Source organism: Mobula birostris, chromosome 3 (genome assembly GCF_030028105.1).
Source record: "Mobula birostris isolate sMobBir1 chromosome 3, sMobBir1.hap1, whole genome shotgun sequence".
Taxonomy (NCBI): Eukaryota; Metazoa; Chordata; class Chondrichthyes; order Myliobatiformes; family Myliobatidae; genus Mobula; species Mobula birostris.
Window position 1 is genome coordinate 223,541,437 of NC_092372.1, and position 23,487 is coordinate 223,564,923.

At 45.9% G+C, this 23,487-nt stretch overlaps 1 protein-coding gene across 6 annotated transcripts in view; it reads left to right on the plus strand.

Annotated features, from left to right (window-relative positions):
• The window catches only part of bmb (brambleberry), a 71,343-nt gene that overhangs the window by 39,570 nt on the left and 8,286 nt on the right, over positions 1-23,487 (plus strand). For 3 of the 6 annotated variants that reach the window (XM_072254227.1, XM_072254229.1, XM_072254232.1), the window contains 3 exons: positions 7,713-7,900; positions 9,396-9,484; positions 14,073-15,948. In XM_072254227.1, the coding sequence (XP_072110328.1) occupies positions 7,713-7,900; positions 9,396-9,484; positions 14,073-14,196 (401 nt within the window). In that variant the 3' untranslated portion in view covers positions 14,197-15,948. Of the gene's footprint in view, positions 1-7,712; positions 7,901-9,395; positions 9,485-14,072; positions 15,949-23,487 lie in introns of those variants that run through there. The other 3 variants (XM_072254228.1, XM_072254231.1, XM_072254233.1) reach the window with 3 other exon arrangements.

Sequence of the window (23,487 nt, forward strand, 5' to 3'; positions counted from 1 at the left end):
ATCCCTAATTTCTCTTGTCAGCCACGGGTGCACTACCTTCCTTGATTTATTCTTTTGCCAAACTGGGATGAACAATTGTTGTAGTTCATCCATGCGACCTTTAAATGCTTGCCATTGCATATCCACCGTCAATCCTTTAAGTGTCATTTGCCAGTCTATCTTAGCTAATTCACGTCTCATACCTTCAAAGTTACCCCTCTTTAAGTTCAGAACCTTTGTTTCTGAATTAACTATGTCACTCTCCATCTTAATGAAGAATTCCACCATATTATGGTCACTCTTACCCAAAGGGCCTCTCACGACAAGATTGCTAATTAACCCTTCCTCATTGCTCAAAACCCAGTCCAGAATAGCCTGCTCTCTAGTTGGTTCCTCGACATGTTGGTTCAAAAAACCATCTCGCATACATTCCAAGAAATCCTCTTCCTCAGCACCTTTACCAATTTGGTTCACCCAATCTACATGTAGATTGAAGTCACCCATTATAACTGCTGTTCCTTTATTGCACACATTTCTAATTTCCTGTTTAATACCATCTCCGACCTCACTACTACTGTTAGGTGGCCTGTACACAACTCCCACCAGCGTCTTCTGCCCCTTAGTGTTACGCAGCCCTACCCATATCGATTCCACATCTTCCCGGCTTATGTCCTTCCTTTCTATTGTGTTAGTCTCTTCTTTAACCTTCATGTTTCTGGAGAACTGAAAAATTGCAAATGTCACTTGACTCTTCAAGAAGGGAGAGAGGCAGAAGAAAGGAGATTATAGGCCAGTAGTCGACCTTAGTGGTTGGGGAAAATGTTGGAGTTGATTAAGGATGTGGTTTTCGGATACTTATCCTTTGATGCCCTGACCGATCAGGAAACTATCAACTTCCACCTTAAATATACGCATGGACTTGGCCTCCATCGCAGTCTGTGGTAGAGCACTCTACAGATTCACTACTCTCTGGCTCAAAAAAAATTCCTCCTTCCCTCTGTTCTGAAGGGTTGCCTTTCAACATTCGGTAGGTCTCAATGAGATCTCCCCCACCACATTCTTCTAAATTCCAGTGAGTACAGGCCCAAAGCTGCCAAACACTTCTATTCCCACTTGCTGCCTCCTACCTGCCAGCCATTCTTCTATCCATGCCAGTATCTTTCTGGTAACACTATGGGATTTTATCTTGTTAAGCAGCCTCATGTGTGGCACTTTATCACATGCCTTCTGAAAATCCAAGTAAATGACATCCACTGTCTCTCCTTTGTCCACCCTGCTTGTTACTTCCTTGAAGTACTCTAACAGATTTGTCAGGCAAGATTTCCCTTGACAGAAACCATGCTGACTTTGATTTATTTTATCATTAGTCTCCAAGTACCCCCAAACCACCTCCTTAATAATGGACTCCAACACTTTCCCAAACACTGAGATTAGGCTAACTGGCCTATAATTTCCTTTCTTTTGCCTTCCTCCTTTCTAAAAGAGTTGAGTGACATTTGCAATCTTCCAGGACCATGCCAGAATCAAGTGATTCTTGAAAGATCATGACCAATGCATCCATTATCTCTTCAGCAACCTCTCTCAGGACTCTGGGATGTAGTCCATCTGGTCCAGGTGACTTATCCACCTTAAGAACTTTGAGTTTGCCTAGCACTTTTTCCTTTGTAATAGCAATGGCACTCACTCCTGCTCCCTGACACTCACAGACCTCTGGCACACTGCTAGTGTCTTCCACATGAAGACAGATGCAAAGTACCCATTAAGTTCATCTGCCATTTCTTTGTCCCCCATTACAACCTCACCAGCATTGTTTTCCAGTGGTCCAATAACAGCTTTAACTTTGCGGGGGGGAGGGGGCTTTAGGTATCATACTTTATATTATTGGCTAGTCTGTTCTTGTATTTCATCTTTTCCTTTCTTATAGCTTTTTAGTTGCCTTTTGTTGGATTTTAAAAGCTTCCCACTCACTTTTTCTACTTTATATGTCCTTTCCTTGGCTTTTATGCAGTCTTTAACTTCCCTTGTCAGCCATGGTTGCCCACCCCTGCCACTTGAGAACTTCCTCTGTGGGACATATCTACCCTGTGCCTTGTGAACTATTCCCAGAAACTTCAGCCATTTCTGCCCTGTTGAAAACCTTGCCAGTATCCCCCTCCAATCCACCTGGGCAAGCTCCTCTCTCATGCCTGTGTAACTTCCTTTATTCTACTGCGATACTGATACATCTGACATGCTGCTTCTTAAATTGCAGCATGAATTCAATCATATCATGATCATTTTCTCCTAAAGGGTCCTTTACATTAAGCTGACTAATAAGATCTGGGTTATTACTCAACACCTAATCTAAGAGAGCCTTTCCCCAAGTCGGCTCAAGCACAAGCTGCTCTAAAAAGCCATCTCGTAGGGATTCAACAAATTCCCTCTCTTGTGATCTGACACCAACCTGATTTTTCCAATCCCCTTGCAAATTTAAATCCTCCATTATAAATGCGACACTACCCTTTTCCAGCTCTCTTTGTAATCTCAACCCCACATCTTGGCCACTATTTGGAGGCCTATACAGTATAAGATTCCCATAACTTCACCCACAAAGATTGAACATTCTCTGACCCTATGTCAGCTCTTTCTAAAGGTGTAATTCCATCTCTTGTTAACAGAGCCACACCAGCACCTATGCCTTCCTGCCTGTCCTTTAGATACAAAGTATATCCTTTGATGTTGAGCTCCCAGTTACGGTCTCCTTTCAGCCACGTCCCAGTGATGCCCACAACGTCATGCAGACCAATTTCAAATTGCGCTTCAGTTTCGTCCACCTTATTCCAAATACTACGTGCATTTAAATAGAGCACCTTCAGTCCTGCATTCTTCACCCTTTTGAATTTTGCCTCTGTGATACAATTTAACTCTGCTCTGTCTGCATTTGTATCCAGTCATTGGCTTGTCCTTCCTTACATTCATGTTAAATCCATCATCTCCTTGTAAACCTGCTGGTGCATCGTCAGCTGTATCATCCTGGTTCCCATCCCCCTGCCATATTAATTTAAACCATCCCCAATAGTTCTGGTAAACCTGCCTGCAAGGATATTGGTCCCCCTCAGATTGAAGTGCAACCTGTCCCTTTTGTACTGGACTCACCTGTCCCAGAAGATGTTCCAATTATCCAGAAATCTGCATCACTGCCCCCTGCTCCAATTCTTCAGCCGCGCATTTATCTGCATCTCATTCTATTCTTATCCTCACTGTTGCGGAGCACAGGCAGCCATCTCGAGACTACTACCCTTGAGGTCCTTCTCAACTTCCTTCCTAACTCCCTGTACTGTTTTCAGGACCTCCTTCCTTTTCTTCATATGTTGTTGGTACCAATATGTACCATGACTTCTGGCTCATCACCCTCCCTTTTCAGGGTATTGTGGTCATATTCAGAAACATCTCAGACCCTGGCACTTGGGAGGCAAACTACCATTCATGTTTCCTTTTCGCTTTAACAGAATCACCTATCTGTCCCCTGACTAGAGTCCCCTATAACTGCTGCCATCATCTTCAGTTTCCCACCCTTCTGAGCCACAGGGCTAGACTCAGTGCCAGAGGCACAGCCACTGTTGCTTCCCCCCAGGTAGGCCATTCACCCCCACCCCGAACAGAGGGGGACGGCCACAGGGGTGCTCTCCACTGTCTGAAGTTCCCCCTTCTCTCTCCTGACAGTCACTCATTTATCAGTCTCTTGTGGCCTTGGGGTGGCCAGCTCCCCATAGCTCCTATCACTGCCTCATTCTCCCAAACGAGCTGAAGGTCATTGGGCTGCAGCTCCAGTTCCCTAACTCGGTCTCTAAGGAGCTGCGTTTCGGTGCACCTGGTGCAGATGTGACCATCAGGGAGGCTGAAAGTCTCCTGGAAATCTGACACCTAGAACAGAACACTGGCTCTGTAGACATATCACTATTCTTTCAAGATTTAAATCAGGACTGAACTAACTTTGCCACCGCCTGTTCTCACTGAAGCCCTGTTGAGCCAAAGCCTTGCTACTCTACATCAGACTACTCCGCCAACGACTGGTCTTTTTTATAGACACTGGGTTTCAAAGCTCTTTGTTGGACCTGTGTGGGTTCGCTCTTGTTGCTTCTGCGCAATACTCCAATCGACGACTTGCGTGCTGACATTGAGGGTTTAGAGGAGGTTCATGAGAATGATTCTGGAAAGGAAAGGTTTATCGTATGAGCTGTGATTCATGGCTCTGCATTTTTACTTAGAAGAATGAAGGGGATGTCACTGAATTTTGAAAGGCCGAGATAGAATGAATGTGGAGAGGATGTTTCCTATGGTGGGGGAATCTAGGATCAGAGGGCCCAGCCTCGAACAGAGATGCATCCATTTGGAATGGAGATGAGGAGGGAGTTTCTTTAACCGGGGCTGGTGAATCTGTGGAATTTGTTCCTACAGGTGGCTGTGGAGGGCAGTTCATTGGGTGTATTTAAGGTGGAGGTTGGTAGGTTCTTGATTAGTCAGGGTGTGAAAGGTTACGGGGAGTGAATGGGGTTGAGAGGCAAATGGATCAGCCATGATGAAATGGCATTGACTTGATAGGCCAAATGGTGTAATTCTGGTCCTATGTCTAATGGTCTTATGGGTTAGGGTTAGTAAGTTATGTTGACGGCAGAAACTTAGTGACACTTGTGGGTTGCCCCCAGCTTATCCTTTCAGATTTGATGCAAATAACATATTTTGCTGTCTGTTTCGATATACATGTGACAAACAAACCTTTTGTTCCTCTTATATTAATTGTTGAGTAGGGATTTGGTGTAGGAGGGATTGATGGCTGATTTGAAAGATGGAACAGATTGCTTGATAAGAATAACTGGTGGCTGAGGTGGAAACCAGGGAAAGATGTCCAAAACAGCTGTAAAAGTTTGGTTTATTGAGTCATGTGTACCGAGGTACACTGGGAAACACTTGTCCTGTAGACAGTTTATGCAAATCAATTCATCACAGCAGTGCATTGAGGTGGTACAGTCCAGGTAAATCAATAACAGAATGAAGTGTCACTTACAAAGGAAGTGCAGTGCAGTAGGCAATGAGGTGCAAGGCCATAGTGACGTACGTAGATCGCAAGGTCACGAGGCCATAGTGACGTACGTATGTTGCAAGGTCACGAGGCCATAGTGACGTACGTATGTTGCAAGGTCACGAGGCCATAGTGACGTACGTATGTTGCAAGGTCACGAGGCCATAGTGACGTACGTATGTTGCAAGGTCACGAGGCCATAGTGACGTATGTATGTTGCAAGGTCACGAGGCCATAGTGACGTATGTATGTTGCAAGGTCACGAGGCCATAGTGATATACGTATGTTGCAAGGTCACAAGGCCATAGTGACGTACATAGATTGCAAGGTCATGAGGCCATCCCATTGTATTGGGGAACTATTCAATAGTCTTAGGACAGTGTGGTAGAAGCTGTCCTTGAGCCTGGTGGTAGTGCTTTCAGGTTTTTGTGTCCGATGGGAGGGGGAAGTAGAGAGAATGTCCAGGGTGGGAGGGGTCTTTGATTATGTTGGCTGCTTTACCAAGGCAGCGGGAAGGAGAGGGGGCTGGCTCTGTGACTTGCTGAGTTGTGTCCAAACTCTGCGGTTTCCTATAGTGACGGGCAGAGCAGTTGCTGTACCAAGCTGTGATACATCCAGATAGGACGCTTTCTATGGTGCACCAATTAAAAGTTGGTCGGGATCAAAGGGGGCAGGCTAAATTTCTTTAGCCTCCTGAGGAAGTAGAGGTACTGGTACACTTACTTAGTCATTGCACTTGTCTTATGAATTGAATTACAATGCTCGTAATCAGAGAAGAAAACTAAGATCACTACTCAGATTTCTTGAGGATGCCAGTGAGAATTATTCCCATTCAAGGAAGGAATAGGCTTAGACTGAAGCTTGCAACACTGGGAATGCAGGAATTATTTATTATTTTTATTTGGGGACAAGTGTTGAACAGGCCCTTCGAGCTGCACCACCTGACAACCCATCTATTTAACCCTAGCCTAATCATGGAACAATTTACAATGACCAACTAACCAGTACGTTCTTTGGATCGTGGCAGGAAACCAGAGTGCCCAGAGGAAACCCCACGCTCGTGGGAAGGACGTACAAACTTCTTGCAGTGTCAGAGTTCTGAACTGAACTCTGAGCTCCGCCCTGAGCTGTAATAGCGCATGCTTACTGCTACACTACCAACACACCCCTAGTTAGAGTAATACAGTGCCAAAACAAATCCTCAAACCACCTTAACTCTGCTGACCAAAATGGCCATCCAAGCAAGTCGCACTTGCCTGTGTTTGGTCTATCTATTTGTTTTTGTTATACTGGCGAAGGATAGAGCCTTACTTTCTCCTAGCGACTTGGGAGGAGGAACTCCAAACCAAGGAAAGTCTAGCTACAGGGCTGGAGCCCTGTGAGTTATGAAGGGTGGAGGAGTTATTACAAAGCAATTAAACAGTGACTCCCTCTGGCTGAGGTGTAGCTGATACTGACTTGTCAGCTGTAGTTCACTTAACCCTTTCAATCACCTGGATGAAACGAGGCAACTTGAGTCAATTCAATGTGCTTCCTTAGTCTTGTATCTTTAAAGAAAGTGGAGAGAGTGAAGTTAGTTATTTGATGGGTCCCCTCTGGTTGCATATAGCTGTAGTTCCAGTTCTTTTGGTTTAAAACAGGGATTTCTAACCTGGGGTCTACAGACCCCTTGGTTAATGGTAGGGGTTCACAGCATTTAAAAATAAAAAAAAGTTTGGGAATCCATGGTTTAAATGTTCTTCATTCTAAGACCACAAGCAGAATTAGACTTTTCGTCCCACTGAATCTGCTTTGCCATTCCATCATGGCTGATCCCTCTTAATTCCATTCTCCTACCCTCCCTGTAATCTTTGACATTCTTAGTAGTCAAGAACCTATCAACCTCTGCTTTAAATGTACCCAGTGACTTGGCCTCCACCACTGTGCAGCAATGAATTCCACAGGTTCACTATCCACTCTCTAAAGAAATTAGTCTGCTTCACATGAGTTGTTTTAAACCAGGTTGCGTTTATACAGGCAACACACATCAAAGTTGCTGGTGAATGCAGCATCTCTAGGAGAAGGTACAGTCGTTGTTTCGGGCCGAGACCCTTCGTCAGGACTGACTGAAGGAAGAGTTGGTAAGAGATTTGAAAGTGGGAGGGGGAGATCCAAGATGATAGGAGAAGACAGGAGGGGAAGGGATGGAGCCAAGAGCTGGACAGGTGATTGGCAAAGGGGATATGAGAGGATCATGGGACAGGAGGCCCAGGGAGAAAGACGAGGGGGGTGGGAACCCAGAGGATGGGCAAAGGGTATAGTCAGAGGGAGGAAAAAGGGAGAGAGAGAGAGAGAAAGAAAGTGTGTATATAAATAACGGATGGGGTACGTGGGGGGGGCATTTCTCCCTCCTGTCTTCTCCCTCCTGTCTTCTCCTATCATTTTGGATCTCTTTTCTCCCCCCCCCCCACCACTTTCAAATCTGTTACTAGCTCTTCCTTCAGTTAGTCCTGACAAAGGGTCTCGGCCCGAAACGTTGACTGTACCTCTTCCTAGAGATGCTGCCTGGCCTGCTGCGTTCACCAGCAACTTGGTGTGTTGGTTGAATTTCCAGCATCTGCAGAATTCCTGTTGTTTGCTCTTCACTATCAGGACGAACAGGCAGGAGTTGCTTAATCTATTTCTTCTGTTGCAGGAAACTACGCTTTGGAAAATGGTGACTTTATCAGAAGCAGGACAGTAATAACTGCTCCTAGCAAGGCAGTGCTCCAGCCCACAGGTCAAGTGCAGTACTCCTTCAAAACCCCCGCAAGTTCAGTGCCCACTCTGAGAAAAAGACTGGGGTTGACCAACTCTGCTCGTTGGGAGGCTGCTGAGAGAAACGTATGTTCTTGCTGTTTCATACTTAAACATTAATAAATCTAGACGATAATTGAGAGGAATGATACATAGCTACTACTCACCCCTTCTAGAAACTAGGTTTAAGATCTAATTTAAATTGATGGTAGGGAAACCTGTGATGTTCTCATGAAGGGCCTTGGCCCAAAATGTTGACTATTTATTCCTCTCCATATTGCCTGACTTGCTGGGTTCCTCCGGATTTCCGGCATACGCAGAATCTCTCATATTTCGGGAAACTTCTAACTCTTGTGTTGTTTAGAGCGTAATTGATTTTTGGTTAGTTCATGGACTTGGAGATTATCAGGGGATAAAACGCAATTGGTAACTTTACAGATGACATGAAGGTTGGTGGTATTTTGGATAGTGTCATAGATTACAGCAGACATTAACAGAATGAAGAGCTGGGTTTGGAAATAGATGAAGTTCAATCTGGAAAATCCTTCACTCTGGAAGGTAAACTTGAAGGCAGAATACAAGGTTAATGGCTGGATTCTTAGCAGTGTGGAGGAACAGAGGGATTTTGGTCTCCTGCTCCTTAGATCACTCAAAGGTGCTGCACAATAGGGTAGTGAAGAAAGCATATGGTGCGCTGGCCTTCGTTTGTTTGAGGGATTGTGTTCAAGAGCAATGAGGTAATGTTGCAGCTCTATAAAACTCTGGTTTGATGACACTTGGAATATCGCGTTCACTTCTGGTTGCCCCATTATAGGAAGGATGCAGAAGCTTTAGATAGGGTGCAGAGGAGATTTACTAAGGTTTTGCTTGGATTAGAAAGTGTGCCTTCTGAGGAAAGACTGGACAAACTAGGGTTTTTTTTCTCTTGGGAGTAAGGGAGGATGACTGGCAATTTTACAGAGGGGTATACGATGATAAAAGGTGGCAGTGGCTAGTAGCAGAGGACTCTGTTGGAGGTGAATGGAGAAATGTTTGAGGTGCTAGTAGTGATGGCCTTTTGTGTGGGTGCCGGGTATGCATTGCTGAGGGTGGTGATGGAGGCACCAGCTTAGAGATATTTAACAGACACATGGACGATAGAGAAGTCGGAGGGAAGGATCAGGTGGATCTTGGAGTAGGTTTAAGAGTCAGCACATCATGAGCCGAAGGGTCTGCAATCTAATGTTTGTTCTGTTCTAAACCAGAGCACATGGAGAAAACCCACATTGTCACGGGAGAACGTGCAAACTCCTTGTAAGCACTAGCGGGTTTGAACTTTGATCGGAAATCAATGGCTCTGTAAAGCATGGTGCTAACCGCTATGGTAGTCTAACTGAAATAGGCCAGATTGCAAATCCACCAGACGTAATGGTGAAAAAGTTTAATGTTGAATTTCAAACATCAGGCCATGGGACTTCAGTGTTCATTGTGTGCCTCTGATTCACTACCACTCCGACAGGACCAGCCTCAGGCTGCAGGGGTTGGCTGTGAGCCTAACTGCTCTGAATTATGCCTCTGCATGCGCTTTGATCTTTGGTTTTAGGTTGCAGTTGAAGACCATCGCCTCAGACATCGTGCCCGTATACTTGTAGCTGAAACTTTTAATCACGATGATTCTGCTGCCAGCACAAGGTGAGTACCCGGTGATTACCTGCATATGGCATGGTGCAGGTCAAATCTAGGAATGCCATAAGGGTGACATTTTAATTGCAGTGAATAAATCCTCTCCAATAGTTTGCCCACCACTAATGTAGGATTCATTGGTCTATAATTCTCAGATCATCACTATTTCTTGAACAAATAACATCAGCACATCCTCATTCGTAAAGTCAACATGTTCCAGCATGTCAGTTGCTTTAAGTTGTCCTCACTTTTGTTAAGGTTCCTTTCACTGGTGAACACTGAAGCAAAGTATTCGTTCAGGACCTCCCTCCCACTTCCAACTCCAGACACATTTCTCATTTCCTCCTACCCTCACTTCGAACATCCTCCATTCTTCATGTATGTGTAGAGTGTCTTGGGGTTTTCCTTCATTCAACTCACCAAAACCTTCTCATGCCCACTTCAAGCTCTCCTAAGTACATTCTTAATGGAAGGAGGGAGGATAGGCAGGTGATAGAGAAGAGACGCACTCAGACCTATGGTTTGTGATGTGTCTATTTTAATGCAAGGAGTAATATGAACAAAGCGGATGAGCTTAGAGCATGGATCAGCACTTGGAGCTATGATGTTGTCGCCATGACAGAGACTAGGATGGGTCAGGGACAGGAATGGTTATTTCGAGTGCCAGGCTTTAGATGTTTCAGAAAGGACAGGGAGGGAGGCAAAAGAGGTGGGGGCGTGGCACTGTTGATCAGAATCAGGCATGTGATGTGAAATTTGTTAACCTAGCAGCAGCAGCAGCAGTTCAATGCAATATGTAATCTAGCAGAGAGAGGAAAAAAAAATAAAGTAAAACATAAACAAGTAAATCAATTACGTACGTTGAATAGATTTTTTTAAAATGTGCAAAAACAAATACTGTATATTTAAAAAAAAAAGTGAGGTAGTGTCCAAAGCTTCAATGTCCATTTAGGAATCGGATGGCAGAGGGGAAGAAGCTGTTCCTGAATCGCTGAGTGTGTGCCTTCAGGCTTCTGTAAGTCCTTCCTGTTGGGAACAGTGAGAAAAGGGCATGCTCTGGGTGCTGGAGGTCCTTAATAATGGATGCTGCCTTTCAGAGATAGTGTCACAGCTGCAGAAAAGGAGGAAGACATGGAGGGATTGTCTACGGAGTCTCTGTAGGTATAAGTTAGGAACAGGAAGGGGTCAATAACTCCACTGGGTGTTTTTTGTAGACCACCCAATAGTAACAGGGATATCGAGGAGCAGATAGGGAGACAGATTCTGGAAAAGTGTAATAATAACAGAGTTGTCGTGGTGGGAGATTTTAATTTTCCAAATACTGATTGGCATGTCCCTAGAGTGAGGGGTTTCGATGGGGTGGAGTTTGTTAGGTGTGTTCAAGAAGGTTTCTTGACACAGTATGTAGATATGCCTACAAGAGGAGAGGCTGTACTTGATCTGGTATTGGGAAATGAACCTGGTTAGGTGTCAGATCTCTCTGTGTTCGAGCATTTTGGAGATAGTGATCACAATTCTATTTCCTTTACCATAGTATCGGAGAGGGATAGGAACAGACAAGTTAGGAAAGTGTTTAATTGGAGTAAGGGGAAATATGAGGCTATCAGGCAGGAACTTCGAAGCATAAATTGGGAACAGATGTTCTTGGGGAGATGTACGGAAGAAATGTGGCAAATGTTCAGGGGATATTTGTGTGGGGTTCTGAGTAGGTATGTTCCAATGAGACAGGGAAAGGATGGTAGGGTACAGGAACTGTGGTATACAAAGGCTGTTGTAAATCTAGTCAAGAAGAAAAGAAGAGCTTACGAAAGGTTCAAAAAACTAGGTAATGGTAGAGATCTAGAAAACTATAAGGCTAGCAGAAAGGAGCATAAGAATGAAATTAGGAGAGCAGAAGGGGCCTTGGCAGACAGGATTAAGGAAAACCCAAGGCATTCTACATGTATGTGAAGAACAAGAGGATAAGACGTGAAAGAATAGGACCTATCAAGTGTGACAGTGGAAAAGTGTGTATGGAACCGGAGGCGATAGCAGAGGTATTTAATGAGTACTTTGCTTCATTATTCACTAAGGAAAAGGACTTTGGCGATTATAGGGATGACTTACAGCAGACTGAAAAGCTTGAGCATGTAAATATTAAGAAAGAGGATGTGCTGGAGCTTTTGGAAAGCAGCAAGTTGGATAAGTCACCGGGAACGGACGGGATGTACCCCAGGCTACTGTGGGAGGCGAGGGAGGAGATTGCTGAGCCTCTGGCGATGATCTTTGTATCATCGATAGAGACGGGAGAGGTTCCGGAGGATTGGAGGGTTGCAGATGTTGTTCCCTTATTCAAGAAAGGGAGTAGAGATAGCCCAGGAAATTATAGACCAGTGAGTCTTACTTCAGTGGTTGGTAAGTTGATGGAGAAGATCCTGAGAGGCAGGATTTATGAACATTTGGAGAGTCATAATACGATTAGGAATAGTCAGCATGGCTTTGTCAAGGGCAGGTCGTGCCTTACGAGCCTGATTGAACTTTTTGAGGATGTGACTAAACACATTAAAGGTAGAGCAGTAGATGTAGTGTATATGGATTTCAGCAAAGCATTTGACAAGGTACCCCATGCAAGGCTTATTGAGAAAGTGAGGAGGCATGGGATCCAAGGGATCCAGAACTGGCTTGCCCACAGAAGGCAAAGAGTGGTTGTAGATGGGTCATATTCTGCACGGAGGTCGGTTACCAGTGGTGTGCCTGAGGGATCTGTTCTGAGACCCCTACTCTTTGTGATTTTTATTAATGACTTGGATGAGGAAGTGGATGGATGGGTTAGTAAATTTGCTGATGACACAAAGGTTGGGGGTGTTGTGGATAGCGAGGAGGGCTGTCAGAGGTTACAACGGGACATTGATAGGATACAAAATTGGGCTGAGAAGTGGCAGATGGAGTTCAACCCAGATAAGTGTGAGGTGGTTCATTTTGGTAGGTCAAATATGATGGCAGAATATAGTATTAATGGTAAGACTCTCGGCAATGTGGAGGATCAGAGGATCTTGTGGTCCGAGTCCATAGGACACTCAAAGCTGCGCAGGTTGACTCTGTAGTTAAGAAGGCATACGGTGCATTGGCCTTCATCAATTGTGGGATTGAGTTTAGGAGCCGAGAGGTAATGTTGCAGCTCTATAGGACCCTGGTCAGACCCCACTTGAAGTACTGTGCTCAGTTCTGGTCACCTCACTACAGGAAGGATGTAGGGACCATAGAAAGGGTGAAGGGGAGATTTACAAGGATGTTGCCTAGATTGGAAGCATGCCTTATGAGAATAAGTTGAGTGAACTCCATCTTTTTTCCTTGGAGCAATGGAGGATGAGAGGTGACCTGATAGAGGTGTATAAGATGATGAGAGGCATTGATTGTGTGGATAGTCGGAGGCTTTCTCCTAGGGTTGAAAGGGCTAACATGAGAGGGCACAGTTTTAGGTGCTTGGAAGTAGGTACAGGGGAGATGTCAGGGGTAAGTTTTTTACGCAGAGAGTGGTGAGTGCGTGGAATGGGATGCCGGTGACAGTGGTGGAGGTGGAAACGATAGGGTCTTTTAAGAGACTCCTGGACGGGTACATGGAGCTCAGAAAAAGAGTGCTATGGGTAACTCCAGGTAATTTCTAAGGTAAGGACATGTTCGGCACAACTTTGTGGGCTGAAGGGCCTGTATTGTGCTGTAGGTTTTCTATGTTTAATCTCCTTCCTGGTGACCTTGTAACTCCAGTAGTCGTGCTCAGTTGTAACTGACACTTCTACTCCATGTGAAACACTATCTACTCTATGCCTCTCAGTTTTATTAATTTTTATCAAGTCTCTCCTCAGCACCTGATGCTCCAGAGAAAATAATTCAAGTCTGTCCAACCTCATCTTGTAGCTAGCACATTCCATTACTGGCAGCATCTAATTCTTATTGTGGGCGCTGTCTGTGTGGAGTTTGCCTGCTCCCCCTTCGACCACATGTGTTTCCTCCCATATCTCTGAAATGCATCAGTTGGCCTTGGTGTAAGTGAGGTACAGAATCTAGGAAGGGCTTAACAGGGTGAATAAAATGGATTAGCACAGGATTTAGTGCAAAATTGATCTGGCTGGACTGATTGGACCAAGGTCCCATTTCTATGCTGTATATCTTGTCATCAACTGTGACACTTGAATCTTCAAAGGCACGGAAGGCTGAAGGTCATGTCCTGTAAATGAGATCTGTATAAATGGGCACTAAAAGTTGACAGACATGGGGAGCAAAAGGCTGATTCAGCAGTATCCCACTTAATTCGTATTCTGTGCCAGGAAGGAGCTGGAGGATGGAAAGTATAGGGGGGAATGTCAGAGGTAGTTTTTTTTTCTTTTTGAAGTGGTGGGTGTGTGGAACATGCTGCCAGGGTTGGTGGTAGAGGCAGATACGTTGAGGATATCGGCCAAGCGATGTGGATGAAAGAAAAATGCAGGGCTATGTGGGAGGGAAGGGTTAGATTGATATGGAGCAGGTTAAAAGGTTGTCACAACATTGTGGGCTGAAGACCCTGTACCTTAATGTACTATGTTTAAGGAAAAAACAATTAACCTTTCCTTCCTAATGCCAGATCTATCTCTTGGAGACAACCGTGCAGTGGTGTTACCAGGAATGGGCAACCTTGCCGGAATAAAGCAGCCACAGGTCAGGAATTCTGCAGAGTCCACAATTCGGGACAGACTTCGTACGGTTAAGTACGTCTCCACCTGCATCACGTGGTCATTGAGGTAAAACTGATAAATCCCCATTTCGTGGTTTAAAACTGACCAATTACTCCAGCAGTCCAGGTTCATGAAGTTCATCGATTTACAAAGGTGTATATTGTTCAGACGTCCCTGAATAAACCCACCAGCAGGTTGGGTCTGAACATGACAGCAGAATCGTGGTTACGTGAAACCCAGGCACTGGGGAGACAGTCAACCTCCACTGGAACAAGATAGCTGAGAGTGGACCTCGTCTCAACGCTGTCAAACCTGCAGTACAGGCATTTTATCACTAATTTTTATCCTTGAGTATCAAATTAAAACACGGCTGTTACTGCCCTCAGGTAATCTGCACAGGGCAATGTTTTGTACTTGGGGAAGGTGGAGATTGGGCAGTAGGAACATGTTGGTTGGCTTGTTGCAAAATTACATTTCTCTCCCAGTGAATTAAGAATGTGGCTGTCATCTGTAGAAAATGCTAAATGTACTGGTTTAACCCCATACAGACCAGGACCAGTTGTGTCTTCGACACAGCCAATCGCGTTTGGTCTGTAGAAACATCTTTACCTGTGTGCTCCATCCTTTTTTAATCTTTGAAGACTTGAATCACATATTTGGACTCTCTTCCAATTTAAACTGGTATGTTTCCCTGCTACTTGGCAATTTATCTTTCTATCCAGAATTGTTCTGTTGCTTGGTGAGCTGAAACAGCACTAAGTGCAGGAAATAGGCTGCTGGCATAGTTCCCTACCTGTCTGTCTGAACTTGCTGAGCTGTCACTATCCTGCTGTTCCCCTCTGACACTGCCGTTGGCTGGGTGCTTTGCTGCATTGGAAGAGGCGGGTAACCCCATGGGGTACCCAGGTTTCGATCCAAGGCTCTGTGTTCATCTGTGTAACAGATCACCTCAGGAGAAAATCAGCAAAAACTGTCCTAATAACATCCAGAGCCAAGCTGGTTTCCAACTGATAAATATTTTCCTCTAACGAGGATCAGAAAACCCAAATGTTGGTGTCCAGGCACATGAGCAGGTTGGCCTCGATCGGATTGTGTTTCCTGTGGATGGACATTAAATATTCGGCATTGCCAATCTAACACCAAATTTCAAGACTCAATTTAACAGAGGTTTTTAATCTATCCCCATGAGGTTTTTTAGTCTGGCATCTTGGAAGATCTGTATTTCAAGATTTCTAATCAAAGTATTGCAGCATTCTCACTGTGGATTCATAGAGCAATTAGGTGCAGTTTCTTTGAATAAATATGGGATTGAACACCTACCTGCTGATAGTGTCTGGAATGAGCTGGTGCTTGGGCATAATCTACAGCCAAACCTGTTTGGGTTCTGTGGTCATTAAAGAATATTTAGACAAGTACCACGAATGCTTTGATGCACCTTGTTATCGGCCTGCTTTGTTTAAGTGTACCATGAAATCCCATTTTTTAACACCTAATTGTAAATGTTTCACTTTTTGGTCGAACCCTGGTGATTGTATCTGGCCTTGTGTAAAATGCTGTGTGATGGGGAACTGCAACTTTATACTTTCTGGAGGAATCTTAGTAACTGGTCGGTTTTGGGTCTATTCAAATTGCACAGTACCATTGGGGTACTCGGCTGTGAAGTGTGATTGGAGATCACTTGGTCATGCCAGTTCATAGGCTGCTGTAGATTGTGGTGAAACAGGGGCTACCATCAGGCTAGTCCTGTGTAATGTTTTAATTATGTAATAAATGTATATTTTCTAACACCTTGGTTGTGGATTTAGTTGTTCCATCCCTCAAGCATCTTTCAAAGTGGATGGTGAGTGTGATTCTTCCATTCCTGTATTCTTGCTGAACTTCTCCACAGTGAAGTTGTCAAATGGGGCTTTACTGAAGGTTCGGAATAGGCAAAGTGACAGATGGAATATAGTGCAGGGAAGTGTCATGAACATCAGTAGAAGGAATAAATGTGTAGATTATTTTGGACTAGGAATGAATGCTGACCAGGACTCCTATGGAACTCTTCCACATCCCCTTGTGAATGGGTAGAAGGTGAACTCACTTGAGATGAAGCCTTCAATAATGTCCCATCTGGCAACTTGCCAAACTGCAGAATGCAGGAATGAGAGGGCATCTCCTCCTTCACTTTAGACTCAAAGCATTATGGCACAGAAACAAGCTCTCCAGTCTACCTAGTCTATGCCAAGGTTGGGGCCATCATTCTGCACCTGGACCACAGCCTCCCCATGCATGTATTTTAATAAACTTCCAATGGAAGCTCATTCTACATTTGTACCATTCTGAGTGAAGAAGTTCCTTGTCAGGTTCCCTTAAATATTTCACACCTTTCACCCTTGATCTATGATCTTTACTTCTATTCTCACCCTAACTCGGGGGAAAATGGCCTGCTTGCATTTACCTGATCTTTATCCCTTATGATTTTGTATACCTGTGATATATACCTCTTATGGTCTTTATCAAATCTCCCTCCATTCTCCTACATTACAGGGAATAAAATCCTACCCTATTCCTTAGCCCTCCCCCCTCCCCCCCCAACAGGCTGAAGCCTGTTGAGCCAAAGCCGTCCCACTCTGCTCCCTCTCACAACGCTGCCTGCTGTATATGGTGGTCTGTTTTTAAACCTTGGCGCGCTACGTCATGTGCTTGCGCAGTGCAGACCCTTCTACCTGAGCAGTGTTTTAAAAAAAAACTTTTTGTACCTGATTTCTTCACTCCCTTCTTCTCAGCTGCTTGCTTCGACTGAAACAAGAACCATTGAAAACTTCTCTTTTTTTAAAACCCCCTCTCCCCTGCCAGCTTGTACAAGCTCCCCTCTCCCAATGCTGGGGCTGGCTGAGTTTCCAACCCTCACTGTTTTTTTTCCTGATTCTGTGCATACCAGACAGAGATGCTCTCCATGGTCACTCTGGAAATTTGCCAATGTCTCTGGTGACATACAAAATCTCCTCAAACTCCGAATGCAGTACAGTAGATTCTGGTTAATTGTGCCATCGGATAATCGGGGCAGCTGCTTACTTGACAGCTCTCTTAAAGAACAAAAACTAATCAAGAAAATAGCTGGGATTCCCTTTATTTGGGACAGGAAACTGTTGAACAGTTTCTAACTCGTGTCAGTTGCGTGCACTTACGTGGCTGTTAGATACTACGTGTTTAGAGTGAAGAGTTTTTAAATGTGTTGTGTGTGTGCGCGTTCAAAAAGCAGTGATTTTTGTCACTGATAGTTGGTGAGAAATAAGCAGTAAGACAATTCAGAACCCTTTTGCTCACTGCAGAACTACAAAGAATGTGAAGGTATCGACAATCATCTTGAATGAAGATGAAGATTTGGATGATGCAACTGTTGAAAGCATTGTATGAAGGCAGGCTATTATCTGCACTAGTTGTCCACACTGATTTTCATTTACAGTCAATCAAAAGAACACCAGTGTACTCTGGATGAATTCCTTGGAAGTCCTGTTATTCAGCTTTCTACCTAGCTCTCTAAAATCTCTTTAAGACTCCACATCAGCATACACTGGATGAATTTTTCTGTCAGTAACTATTTGGAACCAATGCAGATTTATTGTACTGTAGAAATATTGGTAATGTTCTAATTTTTTTCTGTACTTCATTTAACCACATACATTGTTGTGGGGGCGGGTGAAGTCTGGGCCTGACATCCCGCTCACCCAGGGAAAGTGAACGCACAATATGTCGCCTCTCCTTTCCCGGTGTAGTGATCGCCGCGTGGTCACAGTCTGGCCTGCTAGGCAGGAGGCCACTGCAAGTCGCCTCTCCTACATTACTGCATCTGTAGCAACGCCTTCTCGTCGATGTGCTGCCCCCCCCCCCCCCCGTTTCCACCGATCTTGCCATGTCATGGCGTGACCGAGTGTCTGGCGGTATAACTGGATGGGTAGGCTGGGCTCGTTAACCTTGGTAGCCAGCCTAAGAGAAGGACAACTCTGAATCCAAACCCAGGCAGGTTGGGCTCATTAGCGTTGTCAGGCCATCCACCTTAGAGAAGGACACTCCGACGTAAATCCTACGACCCGAGGGCCTCACTGTCACCGTCCCAGCTTGCTAGGCTATGGCAGATGAATCCGGGTGTAAAGGGTGGGGCCAGTACCGCGCACACTGCACTCCACCTAAAATACCATTGCGCAGGCTGAAGGACACGCCCACGTCTACGACCATCCTCCCCGACCATTCATCAAGCCCTGCAGTGATGGGAAAGGGGCGAAAACGGCAGGTGGAAGACGACACTGGAAGCCGCAGTTCCGATCCTGCGTGCAGGCGGTTCAGGTATATGGGTCATCTGATGTTGATCCCAGAGATGACGATATCATTCGGCAGCACCCTGAATGACCAAGCAGCCTTCTCTGGGAACAGCACTGCTTGCTCCACACGGAGAGGGGCTAGAAAAGGTGGCCTAACCAAAGCTCATTTCCATTTCCCCCAGTTGGCTAGCCGCGGTCAATGGGCATCCTCAAATGCGGTCGAACAACAACAAAAAAGAAAAGGTACACATCTGCCTCACAAGGAATGCAAGAACTAAAGCTCGCATGCTGGAACATCAGAACCATGCTCGATACAGCAAACAGTGGTCGTCCAGAACGATGATGCGCTCTAGTTGCGCATGAACTTTCGAGACTGAATGTCGACATCGCTGCTCTCAGTGAAGTCCGCTTCCCAGAGGAAGGCAACCTTTCAAGCACATGGCGTCGGGGCTACACCCTCTACTCAGGCAAGCCAGAGACTGAGAGACGCCTTTCTGGCTTTGGCTTTATGGTCAGGATCTCCATTGTCTCCAAACTTGAAAAATTGCCAACGGGTCACTCCGACCGCATCATCTCCACGCACCTCCCACTTCGAGCCAAGCAGCATGCCACACTCTTCAGCGTGTGTCTCTTCAAGCGGATCCTGCAGAAAAGGACAAGTTTTCCACTGATCTGCGCAACCTCATACGGAACGCCCCTGCAGATGACAAGATATTCATCCTTGGCGACTTCAATGCCAGAGTAGGCCACGATTCAGAAGCCTGGAAGGGAGTACTTGGCAAACATGGTGCTGGAAACTGCAACGATAATGGGCGCCTTCTGTTAAGAGTTTTGCGTGGAGCAGCAACTCACCATCACTAACACCATTTTCCAGCAGAAAGACAGTCTGAAGACAACCTAGATGCATCCTTGGTCCAAGCATTGGCACCTCATAGACGACATCTTGGTGTGTCAGAGAGACCTTCGGGATGTCTTACTCACCTGAGTGATGCCCAGTGCAGAGTGTCATACGGACCCCCGGCTTGTCCGCTGCAAATTCAGTCTCCATTCCAAACCCAAGCCAAAGAGAGGAGGTACTCCAAGGAAGAAGTTTCAGGTTGGCAACCTCCAGTCAGCTGAAGTGAAAGCTGACTTTCAGATGAATCTTCAGTCGAGGCTTCAGGATCCCAGTTTCCCTACAGACTCCTCTCCAGAAGTGCTTTGGGAACTCCTAAAAACCACCATCCTGTAAACCTCTGAAGAAGTCCTAGGGGTTTCCACAAAGAAGAACAAGGATTGGTTTGCTTTATATAAAAAAAACAAACAAACAACAACCAGGAGATCCAAGAATTGCTGGCGAAGAAGAGATCGGCCCACCAGGCGCACATTGCTCAGCCGTTTTGTCCTGATAAGAAAGCAGCCTTCTGCCTTGTATGCAGCAACCTTCAGTGCAAGTTTCGAGAGATTCAGAACATGTGGACCAACCTCACAAAGAGAACTCAGCTTTGCGCAGGCATCAGTGACTACAGCGGGTTTTATGAATCCCTGAGAGTGGTGTACGGCCCTTCGCACCAGGTCCAGAGTCCCTTGTGCAGTGCAGACGGTCAGGCGCTCTTCACAGACAAGGTGTCCATCCTGAACCGGTGGTCGGAACATTTCCAGACTCTCTTCAGCGCCAACCACGTGGTCCAAGACTCAGCAATTCATCGCATCCCACAACAGCCAGAGAAAACAGAACTGGACAAGATTCCAACCCTAGAAGAGACAGTCAAGGCCATAGAGCAGCTGAAAAGTGGCAAGGCAGTGGGAATTGATGGAATCCCACCTGAGATTTGGAAGCATGGGGGCTCAGCATTACACACCAAACTCCACAAGTTCTTTGCTGCTGGGAACAAGGTAAACTACCACAGGACCTCCCTGATGCAGTCATCATCGCCCTGTATAAGAACAAGGGGGAAAAGTCCAACTACTCTCAACTACCGGCAGATAACTCTGCTTTTTATAGCAGGAAAAATCCTCACAAGAGTACTCCTGAACAGATTGGTGCCCATCATTGCAGAAGAACACATCCCAGAGAGCCAGTGTGGCTTCAGAGCTAGCAGGAGCACCACCAACATGGTATTTGTTCTCAGGCAGCTCCAGGAGAAATGTAGGGAACAGAACAAGGGATTGTATGTGTCGTTTGTCAACCTTACCAAAGCGTTCGACACCGTGAGCAGGGAAGGTCTGTGGCAAATCATGGAACGACTGGGATGCCCCCTAAAATTCCTCAGCTTGGTCGTGCTGATCTTCATGTAGCTGGATGACCAAGTCAGACACAACAACGACCTCTCAGAACCCTTCCCAATAGGCAACGGAGTAAAGCAAGGTTGCATCCTCGTGCTGACTCTCTTCACCATCTTCTTCAGCATGATGCTCGAAAGAGCCACAGAAGACCTTGATGACGAGGATGGTGTCTACATCCAATACTGCACTGATGGCAGCCTGTTCAACCTGAGGTGATTACAGTCCCACACCAAGACATTGGAGCAACTCACCTGAGAGCTACTCTTCGCTGACGATGCTGCCCTTGTTGCCCACACAGAGACAGCCCTGCAGCGTATAACATCCTGTTTTGCAGAGGCTGCCAAGCTCTTTGGACTGGAAGTCAGCTTAAGAAGACAGAAGTTCTCCATCAGCCCGCACCTCAGGAAGATTACCACCCTCCCTACATCACCATTGGTGAGGTAGAGCCGAAGACAGTCCACCAACCTGGGGTGCACCATCTCATCAGATGCCAAGATCAACAAGGAGATTGACAACAGACTGGCAAAGGCAAACAGCACATTCGGCAGGCTGTACAAAAGAGTCTGGAACAACAAGCATTTGAAGAAAGGCACAAAGATCAGTGTGTACAGAGCCGTTGTACTGACCACCCTCCTGTTTGGCTCAGAGTCCTGGGTCACCTACCGTCACCACCTACGACTCCTTGAGTGTTTCCACCAGTGCTGCCTCCGCACCATCCTCAACATCCACTGAAGAGACTTCGTAACCAACATTGAAGTCCTCGAACAGGCGGAGGTCACCAGCATTGAGGCCATGCTGTTGAAGACACAGCTGCGCTGGGCAGGGCACAACTCCAGGATGGAGGATCATTGCCTGCCCAAGATTGTACTGTATGGCCAACTCTCCACTGGCCACTGTGACAGAGGGGCACCGAAGAAGAGGTACAAGGACTCTCTGAAGAAATCCCTTGGTGCCTGTCACATTGACCATCGCCAGTGCCCAATCTAGCCTCCGATCGCGAGGCCTGCCAACACACCATTTACTGGTCTGTCACCTCCTTCGAGAACGCGCGCAGGGCTGGCATTGAGGACAAAAGGAGGAGGAAGAACCGTGACACAGCAGCACCAAACCCAAAACAGAATTTCCATTGTAGTCAATGTGGCTGGGCCTGCCTGTCCCGTATTGGTCTCGTCAGCCACCAGCGAGTCTGCAGCAGACATGGGCAGCCCCCTTCCTAAGTCTTCACTCATGAAGCCAAGCCATGAATACACTGTTACTCAGTTTGCCTCTTTTTTTCAAAAAAAAAAACCTTTCAACTATTTCCACAAAACTTCAGCTAATTGGGGTGGCTGCTTAATTGGGCCAAAATGTACTGGTCCTGATGTGTCCCAGTTAACTGGAATCTGCTGTATAGCTCCTGGCGTGCTGTCTTTATAATTGCATCAATATGTTGGGCCCAGGATAGATCTTCTGAGAGATTGACACCCAAGAAGTTTTGCCTGGCAACATCCTGGCCCTAGACCTGCATGTGAGAATGGCCTTGCAATTGTTGGATGAATTCCATCCCAAAAGGAAAAGGATGTGGAGGACCAGCAGATCAGTGCTGAGTGTATAAATACATTGGGGGGTTTAGAGGTCAAGGGCAGGAAATGTTGGGCCTCCTAATGAGTATTTAGTGGATAAGTCTCCAGGTTATTGAAGGAGGCAAGAGGATGAGATTGCTGAGACCTTGACCAGTGTCTGTGTCCCCTCTCGCCACAGGTGAGGCTCCAGAAGACTGGCGGGTGGTAATGTTGTACCTCTATTTAAGAAGGGAGAATCCTGGGAACTATAGATTGGTGAGTCTTGTGTCAGTTGCAGAGAAATTGCTGGAGAAAATTCTTGGAAACCCATGGTCTAAGGTGAGCCAGCATAGCTTTGAGAGGGCAGATTGTGTCTTACCAATTTGGTTGAGTTTTTTGACAAGGTGATGGATTTTAGTAATGCGTTTTGACGAAGTCCCTCATGGGAGGCTAATTCAGAAGATTAAGATGCATGGATATCTTGGTGAATTGTGGTGTTCTGCTGGGACTGCTGCAGTTTGTGAGGTATCTAAGTTACCTGGATGAACACCTAGTTGAGTGGGTTAGTACATTTGTGGATGATACCAAGATTGGTAGAGTTATGTAGGTAGGAGGAATTAGTGTTTGGGTGTTTTTGATTTGCTTTTTAGCTGGTTCAGCACAACACTGTGGGCTGAATGGCCTGTTCCCATTGTGTACTGTTCTATGTTCTACTCACAAATGGTTGTGAGGTTAGCTTTCACATTTCAGTAGCAGGGTGCAGACTCTCCATAACAAGTTCTCAGACAGTAGATCCCAGTGAGCAGTCCCCATCACCAAGAAGCAAAGAACTACTAATCCATTCTCATCCCGCCACATCCTCTTCCAGTGCAGCGATCCTTGCCCGTTATACCTGCAGCATCAGAACTTCTCCCCTCGCATCCTCAAGATTGTGATCTTTTGTTCTAGACCAGGGGTTCCCAACTGCTTGGCCACAGATCCCTCAGTTATTACCAGGGGTCCATGGTATAAAAAAGGTTGGGAACCCCCTGTTCTAGGTCCCTTAGAACCTTATTGTGCAAACTGCCAGCAGTGAGGCTGGGATGTTATCATCTGCTGCAGTCAGAGGACATGGTCACTAAACCGGGGGGGAGGGGGGGGTCTCTGGGCAGGTGTCACATGGCCGGAGGTCTCTGGGTGCTCCACTTTCCTCCTGCTTTCCAAAAGATGCAAGTTGT